Consider the following 14957-nt stretch of genomic DNA (forward strand, 5'->3'; position numbering starts at 1 on the left):
TGATGTATTGTCCTGTATATTGGTTATTATCGCATTGTTTCTATTCTACTTAAAATTGTATTTATTTAAATTAAATGTTAGTTTGCACAAAACTTTATGTGATGGTACCGCAAGGATTGCTTCAATTTCGCTATACCTTTTTATAGTGACAATAAAGACTCTTGAATCTAAATTTTCAATTGTTGTTTCTCTATTGTATCATGTATTATCAATAATTGGTAACACTTTATTCTGATGCTCCTCTTTAGACATTCAATTGACTATAAGTAACTTTGCAAGTAGCCTATACACACAACTTATTCTACTAACCCTAAACTAACAGTCTACTAATACTCAACTAATACTCATTAGTAATACTCACTAATACTAATAAAAGTTAGTTGACATGTAGGAGCTGTTTTACTCATTGTCAACAGAATGTCTAACGGGGACCATCAAAATAAAGTGTTACCAAATATTATATCTCAGTCTGTAAGCACTAGTTGAAATTTTTTTAATAAAAATAATAAGAAGAACAAAAATCTGACTACTACAAAAAATACTACTTTTTAGGGTGTTATTTGGTAATGTGAAAAATCCAAAAATCAGCCAACTTTGAGACTAGGTTTGAAGATCATGTGAGATCATTTTGGTTTAAAAATGTATATTAATGTGAAGAAGCAAATCGCTCATTAATACAATGGTAAACTAGTTTGTGTTTATGAAGAGATGATCAAACTCACCTGATACTGTCAGTGTAACTTCATCACTGTGTTGTGACCAGCGTGATCCTTCAGTCTCTGTCCCATAACAGAAGTATTTACCTGCGTCAGACTCAGTAACAGAACTGAATGTGTGTTTCTGTACTTCACTGAAAACACTGGTTGAACCGACTTTATACCAGTTGTACCTCCAGCTAGTGACTCCTCCATCATATATGTCACATCTGAGAGTGACTGTCTCTCCTCTGAATACATGATGATCAGGTTTAATGGTGACTTTGGGTTTTGGTCTTTCTGTATAAAGACAACAATAAACAACAAAAAATAATGTGATCAAATGAATCAAAACAATAAATTGTGCTGTTTTAGTGTGTGAACAGTTGTATAAAACACATAATCAGGTTAGATTGAAGTGTTGTTCTGTTACAGTAATTTATTCTGTCTTATCAAATTATTTGCAATATAAAAGCAAAATACTGCACAGTCAGAGTTGGTTTGGAAACATCTGTCAATATAAAACTGGCAAAAAGCTTGAGTTAAGCTCGCCCTCTTATAGTTCAATCCACTGTCCCGAAGTGCAGCAGTTTACATGAAAAAGAGCTGCAGAGATCAATTAAATTATGATAACTTTGTTAGGGTGTAATATGATTATGGTTAAATTGAAAAATGATAATGGTGAAAATAAAAATCCAAGCAATAACTTTTGAGAGGCTTGGTATAACAATCAAAAGAAACCATTTTGTCAAAAAAGAAAAAGAAAAAAAGAAAAGAAAAGGAGAAGCGAAGAGAAAAAAGTTAATATATTTTACAATATTTGACTTTTGAGATTTCAGAAATTTAAATGAGATCAGGATAAGTATCTTGTTTTTTTAGTTCAAAGGGTTCAAAGTTATAAGTGTGGCCGTGTCCCAAATGTCACCCTAAGCACTCGCGGTCTTCCTACGAGTCCTCACTTCGAGGGCGTATATCGACCGCCGTTCGCGAGCACCCTTCTGAAACTTAAAATGACAAATTGGACACCCGGCCTACAGTCTCTCATGGACTTAACGGACACACGTACGCGGCAGCCATTGTAAGTCAATGAGACCAAAAGTGCATATGAAGTGTATGTTGTATGAAGTTGTATGGGGGCGGAGCCTGATTATTCCCGACACCTGAGGCCTCTGCCTATTTAACAGTTGCTGGTGCCACTTCACCTGGACCTTCAGGAACCAGTGGTTTTAGAGTTTGTTTTTCTTCTGTACAGAATGGTGAGTTCATTCTTTTGTGTTTTTTATTTTTCTCGGGAGCTAGGAAAGTTTTATCTCTGAGCTGCAGTTTAGATTAGTTAGCTCACCTGTCCTTATTTAACTTGTGTATGTTTATATTTTCCTTGCTTATTTTAAACAAGGACTGGTGAGCTAATCTAATCTACAACTTAAAACTTTCCTTACTCCTGAGAAAAATAACTAACACAAAAGTATCTTCTGGGTCGGCTTACTTGCCTATGCGTTCCTTCTATTCTAATATAACTAAACAAACAAAAACTCTCCATCCTGTACCGAAGAAAAAAACCTCTAAAACCACCAACATCTGTTTTCCTGAAGTCAGTCCAGGTGAAGAGCCACTGACAGCTCTTAAAGGGATAGTTCACCCCAAAATTAAAATTCTGTCATTAATTATTCACTAATTACTGTGATGCTGACACACAGGAGCTGACACGTCCTGATGTAGGACCGCTGCACTACTATGTGAACAGCGTCAGAGTCTGACACGGATGAGAAGAAATTGTTGAATAAAGTCATTATTTTTGTTTCGTTTTTGCACACAAAAAGTATTCTCGTCGCTTCATAACATTAAGGTCACAGTCACATGGACTATTTTAACAATATCTTTTATACCTTTCTGGGCCTTGAAAGCGGTCATTGCGTTGCTGTTTTTGGAGGGGTCAGAAAGCTCTCGAATTTCATCAAAAATATCTTATTTTGTGTTCTGAAGATGAACGAAGAAAATTGGAGCCACACATGTTTGCTTGACCCCTAAAAATCTGAACACTTCTGTGTCAAAATCAACCACTTATGTGGAGGAGAAACACGTAAAACTGCTCTGAAAAGAAATCACTCATTAATAACATGTTAAACTTGTGTGTGTTTATGACGAGATGATCAAACTCACCTGATACTGTCAGTGTAACTTCATCACTGTGTTGTGATGTATGGGATCCTTTAGTCTCTGTCCCATAACAGGAGTATTTACTTGCGTCAGACTCAGAAACAGAACTGAATGTGTGTTCCTGTTGTTCACTGAAAGCACTGGTTGAACCGTCTTTATACCAGTTGTACCGCCAGCTAGTGACTCCTCCATCATATATGTCACATCTGAGAGTGACTGTCTCTCCTCTGAATACATGATGATCAGGTTTAATGGTCACTTTGGGTTTTGGTCTTTCTAAACAACAACAATTAACATTGAAAATAATGTGATAAAGAACATAAATAATAATACAAATTATCATTATTCAAATGTATTCAATAAAATATGCTGTTTTTAATGTATGAACAGTTACTTAATTGTACAACACACGTTAAATTAGGTTACACTGAAGTGTTGTTGTCTATAGATGTTATAGTCACTTATCAAGCGTCTTATGAATCATTTTATAGTGTTCTCAGAGTTCATTATGCAAAGAAAAACACTTGCCATGTATTGTCACTGCTACTGGTTTACTGTAATCTGTGTAATTTCCTCCTCTTCTTGCTCTGCATCTGTACTCTCCTCCGTCAGAGACTTTCACACGACTGATTGTTTTAGTTGCAGCTTCAGTAGAATCAGTGTTTGAGTCTTTACTCCAGAGAAACTCCCATCCATCCCATGACTGATCCAGCTCACATCTCAGAGTAACTGAGTCTCCAGTGAACACTGGACTCTGTGGCCACACAGTCAGAGTTGGTTTGGGAAAGTCTGTCAATATAAAGTCAGTGTGAGCATGAGATGTGAAAGTTTTTCAGCAGATCTCATTCTATCACTGGTAAATCATTAGTGCATTTTTATTTCACAAACAATGTAATAGAGCCGCCGGCAGCAATTACTGGAACAAACAAGGTGAACATTCACTCAGCGCAATGCAAAGAGTTAAAGGACAACAGAGGTGTAAAGACCCCCCTATGTGGAGTTCAAACCCACATCCTTTGGGTTAGTAGCGCTGAGCTCAACACAGGGTTTCACATCTCCTACATCCACACCAGCAGTCAGAGACACACACATCAGTTACCACAGGGTTACAAATTGTTGTTCAAATGACTTTGTTGTTGCAGGTCCAGCAACTCTAATCATTTTGATTAAATCTGTAGACAAATGTCAAAAGATATTTCATATTTCTAAATTCTGCATAAAAATGTTTTCATATGAGTGAATGTTTTTTGGTGTTTTTGAACCGTCTGTTTGGTGTTACTCACAACACATGAATCATTTATATAACTTGTTTAAAGAGCTGTATATATAATCATGACACTCATTTCATTGCTGGTGTCACAAGATGAAGATGAGGGAAGACGGACTGAAGACGAGGTTATCAAATATAAACAGGTTTTTAATTACAAGAAGGCAAGCAGGAGCAACAGTGTGCAGAGGAGTATAAACGTAACATAAACACTACCATACACGAACATCATGGGGCCGGATCCACAAAAATCTTCTTAAAAAGAAGTTAAGAAAGTTCTTAAGATAAATTCCAAGAAGTTTGTAATCTTCCTTTGGGGATTTAAGACAGTGCTGTGGTTATCCTTTGGAGGTTATCCTGACTTTAAGAAGTTATTTAAGATGATTTAAAAAAAAAAATATATATATATATTTTCAGGAATATAAATAGGATAATTATTAAATGATTAAACACTTTATTTTAAGGTGACGTAGTTACATGTTACTGCATGTGCTTACTATAGTAATAACAGTAAATTATGTATAATTACAAGTAACTAACCCTAAACCAACCTAACTGTAACTCTATAATAAGTACATGTAGTTACTTAATATTACACAGTACATAAATATATAATTACACTGTAACAATGACACCTTAATATTACTCAGCACTTATTTGAGGAAGTACAATGTAAGTACGTCACCTTCAAATAAAGTGTAACCAAATTTTGTCTTAAGAACAACATTAGAACATTCTTAAGAAAAGCTTTAGGGAATACAAAATATTCGTATCTTTTTTTTTTTCTTAAGTTAGAAAATAAGAAGAAAATAGCAGTTAAGAAGAATTTTATTCTTTAGATTGTTTCATGAATCCGGTCCCTGGTTTGTAACAGAATCACACATTTGTGATGAAATTTATGAATCAAATTCACTCACCTTGAGTGTGTCCAGACTGGAAGTTTGAAATCAGCACTAAAAACACTAAAGTAAAAAAAAAAATTCCTGGTAAAGATCATCAAACTCATCCATTGATTATCCTGATAATTTTTTTTTTTTTTTGTGGGATTATATTTGCAAAGTTCTTCCGGCTGTGTTTCTCTTAGGGGTCTCTGGATGTGTTTTGTGTGTAAATTAGCTTTAGGTATAAAGGACTGTCCCACAGACAGATATTTGGGTTCAGACTCTCTGAAGACAGACTAACATTATTGCTGAAGAATGTGCTGCTCTGATACCTTCAGTAAATTCTTCTCTCCACAAGAACTTATTTTATGTATAAGAGAAATCGACTACACTGGCAAGCCACCGAAGTTACAGTTCAGCCAAATACAGGAAAATCTGACAATTATTACACTGTGAATATGGAGCTGATTTCAGGTGTTTCTGTAAAAACCTTTCTAGAGTCTGAAAACAGTGACAATAATAACAATTAACTCATATAAACTCTTACTAATTGCATACTAGTGAACATCTAAAGACTAACTAGTGAATATCTACCTAGTGCATCATGGACAGCAAACTGTACAAAACTAACCAACAGAAATGATTCAGCAAACACCATTACAAAGCATTAAACCGAGTGAGTGAAGAAACAGACTGACCCAAACACAACAGAGTGCATTTCTCTTTCACAAACAGCACTAACTGCACACTTCCTCTCTCAAACTCGTCTTTCACTCATATATCATGAACTAGAGCTGGATTTGAAGCTCTGAGAACATGAAAATAAAATAAAAAACACCAGGAACACAATCCTATTCATAATATAAGTGCAATTATTTTCAGAGGAAATAATACTCACAGAGCAGAAGAGGGAGTTGACTGAGCTCCATACTGACTGAATAATGACAGATGGTTAAAGACAGACTGAGTTAAAGCCTCAAGACTTCCTGTCAGATCTTTAGGAACATGATGACAGATTAAAGAAGACATACAAATGTACCTCAAAAATGTCACGCAAGTTTCCTACTGAAATGTTGTGAACAGCATAAATTTGCCATTACGAGAAGTATATTTTTGTGTGTTTAATGGAAACGGAATCATAACTTTGATGGATCTTTATTGAAATAATGGTATTATATGTATTCATAACTTTATAAGTTTACAGCTGCTGTTCCTCCCACACTGGTTAAAGCCACTGATCTGAAAGAGAAGAAACCAAACCACAATAAAGGTTTCAACTTTGGCACTGATATATTTGTACCTGTGAAAAGTTTAATATTCATACACCAAGACAACGGATGTAACAATTTTAATGCTTGTTCCTCTTAATTTAGTGAATTCAGCGACAGTATGATTCAAATAACAATTTTGTTAGTACTTTTGAGAAAGTAACTTTTGAAAAAAAGAAAAGAAATATAATTCGTGTCTTACTGTCCTCAGCAGTCATTTCAATTCTTGCCAAAGGTCATAAGTCTTATTGTCATTTGCACATTTTCATGTGGTGGAAAACTGAACTGAAATTTGTAAGACAGGCTATGAACGCAAACAAACAACAACAACAACAATAAGCACATCAATGGCAAAAACAAAAGTGCAATACAAGATTATAATAGTACATGTGCAACATAGTGTCTTTCTTGGTTCAGTACCTGATTGGGAATCGTTATTTAATGGTTGCGCTCAATAATTTTGATCCAGTAAAAAGAATCGGATCATAAGAGTCATTCATTTGGGAATCAATCTGCACTAATCACACTGTATGATTTACTTAACACTCTGCTATTGTTCATTTGGGGGGTCACACTTCTGTTGTTCACGGTCAAAAGCGTCTGAACATCTGAAATGCATTTTTCTTTTCTTTTTTTAAATATATTAAATATATTTTTGTTGAATAATATTTAGTATTTTGAGAGAATTTCATGGTACTAATTCATATTTATGCAATAAATAGTATTCATAATAATTATCATTTTTCACATTGAATATAAATATAAGTCAATATAAATATAATACAATATTGTCAACATCAACAGCACCAGACCTCTACACTCCGCCCACTCGTTCCCTGTCTCCTGAATACTAATCACCACCGCCTGTCACCACCGCCTGCCTGCACTCAGCTCCGCTAATCACCAGCACCATATAGTCACCACACCCACAGCACTACATTGTCTGGTCTCGTCATTCCACACCGAAAGACTTACGACAAAACTTACCTCTTTGATGCCATTCTTCTCCCAAAGCTCTGATCTTCATCATCTACAACCAAACCAGATAAGAGACTCAGTCGACCCAGCCAACAGAGCTCTACTTTAATCTTCAACCACTCACCTGCTCTTCTGCTGAATAATATCTTGTGTCCAATAAATCCTGTTTACAAACTTTACTTGTTTGCACTCTTCTGACCTGACAAATATAAGATGTAACAATTAAACAAAAAGAAGCAAAAACATCATGCAAGATGATTCAAAAATAGGTTTATTAAAACAATCCAAAAGAAAAATCCCTAAAAATCTCTCTCTCTGTGACTGACCATAACTCAAATCCCATTTCTGTTTGACTGTAAATTATTATATCGTCACCTTCCTAAAATAATTGCCTAAGTCATTTTTTGACAAAAATGTTTTTTTTTTTTGCATAAGTCATCTCCTCATGATACTGGCCACCTCTGGTAAAATCCCCCACATCCTCAGTTGAACAGATCATGCATTTCTACCCCTGTAGTGTAATGGCCTATGTCAAGAGTGTGGCTTAGGCTGTTTTATTTTGCCTAAGTCAAATGACAATGAAACTTAGGCAATTTTACAAGCTTTTCAAGATGGCAGTTGCATCAAGAAGAACGAAAGTCTACTTGGCCTCTGAAGTTAGGTTCCGTTTTTTGTGTTTTCTGAGAAACCTGAAAAAATGACTTAGGCAATTATTTTAGGAAGGTGACGATATTAGAAAAAAACGTCCTTAATGGTATTCATGCTTAATATACACTCAACTCCAGTGTACGTGTGTAAAGAACATGTAGGTCTAACAACAACAACAAAACAGTCATTGTGTGTGTGAGTTTGTCTTATCTCCAAAAATGAATGTTTTAACCCTGGAGTTCAGACAGAAACTGCACAAGAAATATTTCACTTTCTTTGGCTTTGAGTTGCCAAATGGCTTCATACAGACACAACACAAAAGTTTTCACTGACTGAGGCGTCAGAAACTTCACCAATGGCTTTCAACATTTCTGTCGCAACTGATCTGACTGACCGGCCCTTCTTTAAAACCTCATCAGTTCCTTTTTAAAACACTCTCCGTCTGAAAAACACGCACTAAAACACACGCACAGCTCTGTCTGTCTTTCTTTTCCACTGATCATTCTGTACAATTATTAAACAGAAACATGTAAGGGGATTGTTGTAACACTTTTTAAAGGGGACTTCAGCTGAACAATGGCACTATTTTCTTTTAAAGCTGCTGTACAGCTGTGATGCACAAAACATTTGTGTCAGATTATAATCTGCATTTTCTTAACTAATAAAATATGACTCATTTAACGGAGAGACTGAGAGTGAAAGAGGAAGTGCTAGAAAGATAAACTGGTGTGAAGAGAAGATCACATCAGTAGTTTTCAGATCTTGTTTTATTCGTGATTCATGCAGAATGACCCTCAACACATACGAATCTGAATTAGTGCTGTTTGCTAAGTGTCGATCATTGCTCATACTCTGGGTCAAAGGTTTTTCATAAATATCTAACATTATTCCAGGTTTCTCAATTACTAAGACACTAAAATCAAATATATTAGCCAAATTTCATCAACGTAACACCATTTTCTAAAAGATTCATCACAACTATTAACACTGTTCTTGTGTTTCTTAACTTTAAACACATAATCAGCACTTGACACCCTGTGTTCATGTTCAGTAGCGTTAAAAACCATCAATGTCACATGACCAGCAGTTCTCATGTGAACATTAGTATGCAACAGTTTTACACAACAGTCACAATAACCACAGGATGAGTTAAAATAATCATGTGTGAAATCATTGGCTGTACAAAAAAAAAAAAAGCATGTTCAAGTATTGTTTAAAACTAGTTATTTTCTCTCCATATAAATGTAATCATTTCTGTAGATTACAGTAATTTTAGGCTGAAGAGTCCAAACTACTGAGAGATTAAAACATTCATTATAGTCAGAGGTCACGATTCTTCTGCTTTTATTGTGACACTGCAAGACAAAGCATAAGATCCAGAATATTTTTTTTTTTAAAGCTGTGTTTCTTTATTAAAAAAGTAAACAAACATAAATTATGATATATTGCAGCAATACAAATCAGGAGACTTACATTAAAATAAGGAATAGTTTACAAATGACAGTGTGTTCGTGTGGTTATAATGTGAAACATGCAAATATCACACAAGCCTTACATTGTAAAGAATTGCACTGTATTACATAAAGCAGGACAAAATAAAAAAAATATTAAACTTTCACTTATAAATAAAAATTGAAAAGTTGCTTTTACCATCAATTCCTGGTGGATAAATTATACATGTTAAAAACAGTCGGTCGGTCGGTCGGTGAATGTGAGGCAATATGTAAAGCGCTTTGGTGGCCATGGGTCTATTGAAAGCGCTATATATATGCAGTCCATGTACCATTTCATTTGACAGTTCAGTATTTGTAAAGCAGAATTCCCAACAGTGTTTTTAAAGCAACTTTACAAAGATCAAACCCTCATTGAGCAAAGCCAAATGTGACATCACATCATATTAATAATTATTTTGACTGATTTGTTGGTCAGTTAAAAATAATGATAATAATGACTTCTAATAAATCACTCAGGTGTTTTTCCTCTCATTCTGCAGCATTTGTAAATCAGCACGACTGTCACTATCAGATATGGACAAGCTGCCAGTGCAGAACTGAGTATGTGGAGGACAGAGATCTGAGAGTCTGAATGAGACCCTGAAAAAGAGACACACAAACACTTTATCATGCACTATATCTGAACGAGGGCATATGAAGAAATAAATCAGCTCACAGTTTCAGTGACTCTCACCTCTGACTGAGATCCAGCTCTTGGGAGACTCTCCTCTCTCTGGGTGTTTGCAGTAGTAGAAACCCTCATGTGACTTTGAGACAGTAGGGATGATCATCTCTGTAGTTTGATTCTGGATGAGTGATCCATCTTTATAGAAATCAGCTCTGAGGTTTGAAAGGGTTGGATAATGATATAAACAGCGTAGAGTCAGATTATCTCCTTCAGTCACAGGATGAACAGGACTCTCCAGAATCACACCAACTACAGAAACACAGGAGACATGCAATATATGAACAAAATGGTAACATAATAAAAACAAGACAAAATAAAAAAAAAATGTATATATTTTCCACTGCCCACATGGTTTCTGTTTTTAGTGTATTGCTATGATGGTCTGGCTGGTTGTTTACTGGTCAACGTCACACTACAGTATATCCTGCTCTTGTTTAATAAACCTGTGTATTGATTGTAAACTGTCAGTGAAATGAATAAATACAGAAACACAGACTCACAGTGTACAGTGATGTTAACAGGATGATAGTTCTCTCCAGATTCAGACTGACACCAGTAAACTCCAGTGTCTGATGTGATGGTGGATCTGATTGTACATGTAGATCCTGTTTGTGATCCCCACACTGATGATGATGATGAACAATCTTCCAGCCGCCCGCTGTCTGTGTATCTTCTCACTGTCCATCCATCAGAGTTACTCTGGTCCTCACAGCTCAGAGAGAGAGAGACAGATGTGAAGTGTTGAGTTCTGCTGGGACTGATGATCAGAGACACTGGAGGAGAAACGCCTGACAAGACAATTACAGCTATAATTTGGAAATTGTCTTTATTAAAGATGAACCAATCATTTAAACTCTCTGTGTACTCACCAGTGACCCACAGTGGTTGTGTGTTGCTGTATGTTGTGTTAATGGCTGTTTTATCACTCTCTGCTCTGCACACATAAACTCCTGTGTGATTTAGATCAGCAGAACTGACAGTGTATTTTCCTCCAGCTCCTCTGCTGCTGTCTGAGAGGAGCTCATAATCATTCCTGCTCTCTGTATAAAGTGAGAATGTGTAGATTTCATATAAATTACATTTTTAACTAAACTTGAACCTGAATACACTGGTTTACATTGGTGTAACTCAAATTACTCATTGTGTTTAGGTTGTTTTAATCAGGGTTTGATCAATGGCTCTTATGTTGTTACAGAGGAGTGACTGTAAATGAGGGATTGGGATCTCAAAGTTTCACTGCTTGGTCCCCATGGAAGTGTTGCCCTTAATACCCAGTCTGTGTCTGGTTTCAGGCATATTAAATTATAGATTTCACTTTAATATAACCAGTTAATTCATATGAAGCACATTATAACTGACCTGAGACAGTTTCAGTGAACCAGCTGAATGTCCAGCCTGTAGAGAAGCCGTTAACCTCACAGTTCAGAGTCACTGGATCTCCTTCAGTCAACCACTTCTGAGGAGAAACACTTAAAACTGCTCTGGGAACTGAAATAGAGACATCACTCATTAATAACATGTTAAACTTGTGTGTGTTTATGAAGAGATGATCAAACTCACCTGATACTGTCAGTGTAACTTCATCACTGTGTTGTGACCAGCGTGATCCTCCAGTCTCTCTCCCATAACAGGAGTATTTACCTGCGTCAGACTCAGTAACAGAACTGAATGTGTGTTCCTGTCGTTCACTGAAAACACTGGTTGAACCGTCTTTATACCAGTTGTACCGCCAGCTAGTGACTCCTCCATCATATATGTCACATCTGAGAGTGACTGTCTCTCCTCTGAATACATGATGATCAGGTTTAATGGTCACTTTGGGTTTTGGTCTTTCTGTAGAAAAACAAAAATAAACATTGAAAATAATGTGATAAATAATATAATAAAATAAATACAAATAATAAAATGTGCTTTTTTTTATTGTGCGAACAGTTACAAAACACTAAATCAAGTTAAACTGAAGTGTTGTTCTCTATGTTTATTTAGTGTTTTATAAATCATTTTCATATAGTGTTTTCAGAGTAGTTCATTATGAGAGGTAAAACACTTGCCATGTATTGTCACTTCTACTGGTTTACTGTAATCTGTGTAATATCCTCCTCTTCTTGCTCTGCATCTGTACTCTCCTCCATCAGAGACTTTCACAGGACTGATTGTTTTAGTTGCAGCTTCAGGAGATTCAGTGTTTGAGTCTTTACTCCAGAGAAACTTCCATCCAGTTATTTTATCCAGCTCACATCTGAGAGTAACTGAGTCTCCAGTGAACACTGGACTCTGTGGCCGTACAGTCAGAATTGGTTTGAGAAAATCTGTTAATATAAAATGATTGGGAATTTGGGAGCATGAGCTCTGAAACGTTTTCAACCGATGATCTCATTCTCTCACTGGTAAATTATTCATATATTTTGATTTCATAGACAATGTAAGAAAAAAGGTCAACATTATGGGATAATGCAAAAACTTAAAAGACAATAGAAATTCAAAGCCACAATCTTTTGTGTTAATAATCCAGAGCTCTACTCACAGTGTCACACCACCAACATCTACACCAGCAGTCAAAGAGACACACCATTCAACAAAGTGTTGTGCAGGTGCAGCAGTTCACATGAACATTTAAAACGATACAGTAGATGATAGTGTTGGATAAACTGGTTTCTGACCAGTAGGTGGTGCTGTAACCAAACCTGCATCTGCTCAGATAAATGGACGGGCAAAGCTTTATTCATAGTATTAATTCAAAGAAAATCTTTGGGTTTGGAGGATATTTGGTCAATGATATAAAGAGGTATTTGTTCAATGTTGCACATGATGGATAAAAAGGCTGTTTTTAGAGTGATAGTAGTTTCTACACCCAATTCAGTTTTAATTGTGAGAAAAAAGATTAAATGAAAGTTATTAGAAGTATTCTTTTACTGATGATTAGTATGGTAAAAGTTTTTTTTTTTTTTTTTTACATATTCCATGCTCATTCCCAAGATATCTGGGATCTTAATTTAGGCAAAATAAGTTATATTGATGAGGTGTGAGCACTAATAAGATTATAAGGAACTGACTCGTGAAGGAAAGCTGGTCGTATAAGAAGAAATTACATTTTTCAACATCTTAGTAGCAATTCAGTCAAGGAATTGAGAAGCAAATATCTTCTATTTCCCCTTCTACCTAAACGTAAAGAAGTGTATTTTAAAATGATGTGTGATATTAATCCAGACAAGGAATTTCTAAGATTAAAATTGAGTGCGGATTCAAACACTTGCCAAATTTGTAATAATAATATTGAAACTTTTGATCATTAATTTATAAAATGAACTGTAATTCATTTAAAATGTAATCTGGTTAAAACTTTTTGGACTGAGGTATTTACTTGGTTAATATAAAACAAAACAAAAAATAAAAATTTTCCCATCTATTACTTGGGATATGGTGAAAGTTGGAATACATTGTTGATAACTAGCCTACTCATGTTAAAATATTTCATTCACAAATGCAAAGTTTTGAAAACAGCATCACAGCTTAATGTCTCTAAAAAGCCCAACCACAAATATACTGAGGCCTTAAAATTATGAGAAGTTATAAAGCCAGGAAATGTAATTTTGTTTTCAAATTTGAATTAGTTTTTCTACAGTGTATATGTATGTATGCATGAATGTAGCCATCAAGGGTGCAAAAGTAGAGTATAAAAAAAGAGATGTCACGCACAATGACCCACAACGACTCTAGCAGACGTTCACACCACCCTCATCCGCCCCCAACAGACATGGACTCCCATTCATTATACAGGAACACAGGGTGAGGAGTGTGCTCAGAGCTGTTAATATAAGGAAGGCTGCAGGCCCAGATGGAGTGATGGGAAGGGTGCTCAGAGAATGTGCAGACCAGTTCTCCTTCAGTCTTCACAAAGATCTTCAACCTGTCCCTGTCAACAGCCACCATTCCATCTTGCCTGAAGTCAGCAACAGTTATCCCACTACTGAAGAAAACAGTCATCAGTGGTTTAACGGGTTAGTTCACCCAAAAAAGAAAATTCTGTTAGTAATTACTCACCCTCATGTTGTTCCAACCCCGTAAGACTTTCGTTCATCTTCAGAACACAAATTAAGATGTTTTTTATGAAATCTGAGAGCTGCCAGCATGCTTCGTGGTGCTCTCGTGAACTCACATCAGAGGCCCTCACAGAAGAATATTAATAGTTGAATAAAGTTGTTATTTTTGTGTGTGTTTTTTTTGCGCACAAAAAGTATTGTTATCGCTTGATAAACTTAAGGTTGTGCCACTGTAGTCACTTGGACTATTTTAACCCTTTCGCACGTACGATCACACCGGTGTGATCAGTCTAGGCTGGTCCCTGGAGCGTACGATCACACCGGTGTGATTAGAACGGTCAGTACATGACGTGATCAACTGCTAAATTCAAATGGGCTTTCCCGCGTTGGCTGGCGCTGAGCCAGAGACAGGCGCGCTCAGAGCTGTCATATATCACAACTTTTCAGTGTTTTCAACCACATAATGTTTATTTTAGGTTTCAGACATATAAGTACTAAATAAACAATACATTTAGAGTTTATAAAATACACACTGATGTCAAAGGAAGAGGCAATAATAATCCTTTCCATTATAATTAGTTTTATTCATCAGATACACATTGTGTAAGTAACGTACTCGGTTACTAACGTAACCTCGGTTCTCTCTAGAAGAGGGAACGAGTACTGCGTTTTGTAAAAACGCTACGGGAAAAGTCTCTTTTCACGAAATACTGAAGCAAAAAATTATCCTTAATTTTCATACATGTAAAGCGCGTTGCGGCAGTGCTTAGCTATGGCGAGACGGCTCGCTCGCTCATTGGCTGCTCTGCAGCAACTGCATAAGCCTATCGAGCGAGGCCTGA

The 14957-nt window shown here is 35.9% G+C and overlaps 2 protein-coding genes across 2 annotated transcripts in view; both read right to left on the reverse strand.

The window, feature by feature from the left end:
• Positions 1-14957, reverse strand: part of LOC309474864 (immunoglobulin superfamily member 1) — a 278361-nt gene that overhangs the window by 8537 nt on the left and 254867 nt on the right. Inside the window, exons 17-21 of the mRNA XM_082137481.1 lie at positions 12127-12384; positions 11636-11908; positions 3381-3641; positions 2937-3128; positions 723-803 (exon numbers count right to left, since the gene is read on the reverse strand). Of these exons, the coding sequence (XP_081993607.1) occupies positions 723-803; positions 2937-3128; positions 3381-3641; positions 11636-11908; positions 12127-12384 (1065 nt within the window). The remainder of the gene's footprint in view (positions 1-722; positions 804-2936; positions 3129-3380; positions 3642-11635; positions 11909-12126; positions 12385-14957) is intronic.
• Positions 8373-11585, reverse strand: LOC309475350 (uncharacterized protein; the record flags this gene model as incomplete). Its single annotated transcript, XM_082138110.1, has 5 exons — positions 8373-9987; positions 10082-10324; positions 10576-10863; positions 10945-11157; positions 11435-11585. 5 exons carry the CDS (start codon positions 11583-11585, stop codon positions 9857-9859), a joined length of 1026 nt encoding a protein of 341 aa, XP_081994236.1. The 3' UTR covers positions 8373-9856.

The sequence above is a fragment of the Leuciscus leuciscus genome, assembly GCF_965113295.1.
Source record: "Leuciscus leuciscus genome assembly, chromosome: 1".
NCBI classification, from domain to species: domain Eukaryota; kingdom Metazoa; phylum Chordata; class Actinopteri; order Cypriniformes; family Leuciscidae; genus Leuciscus; species Leuciscus leuciscus.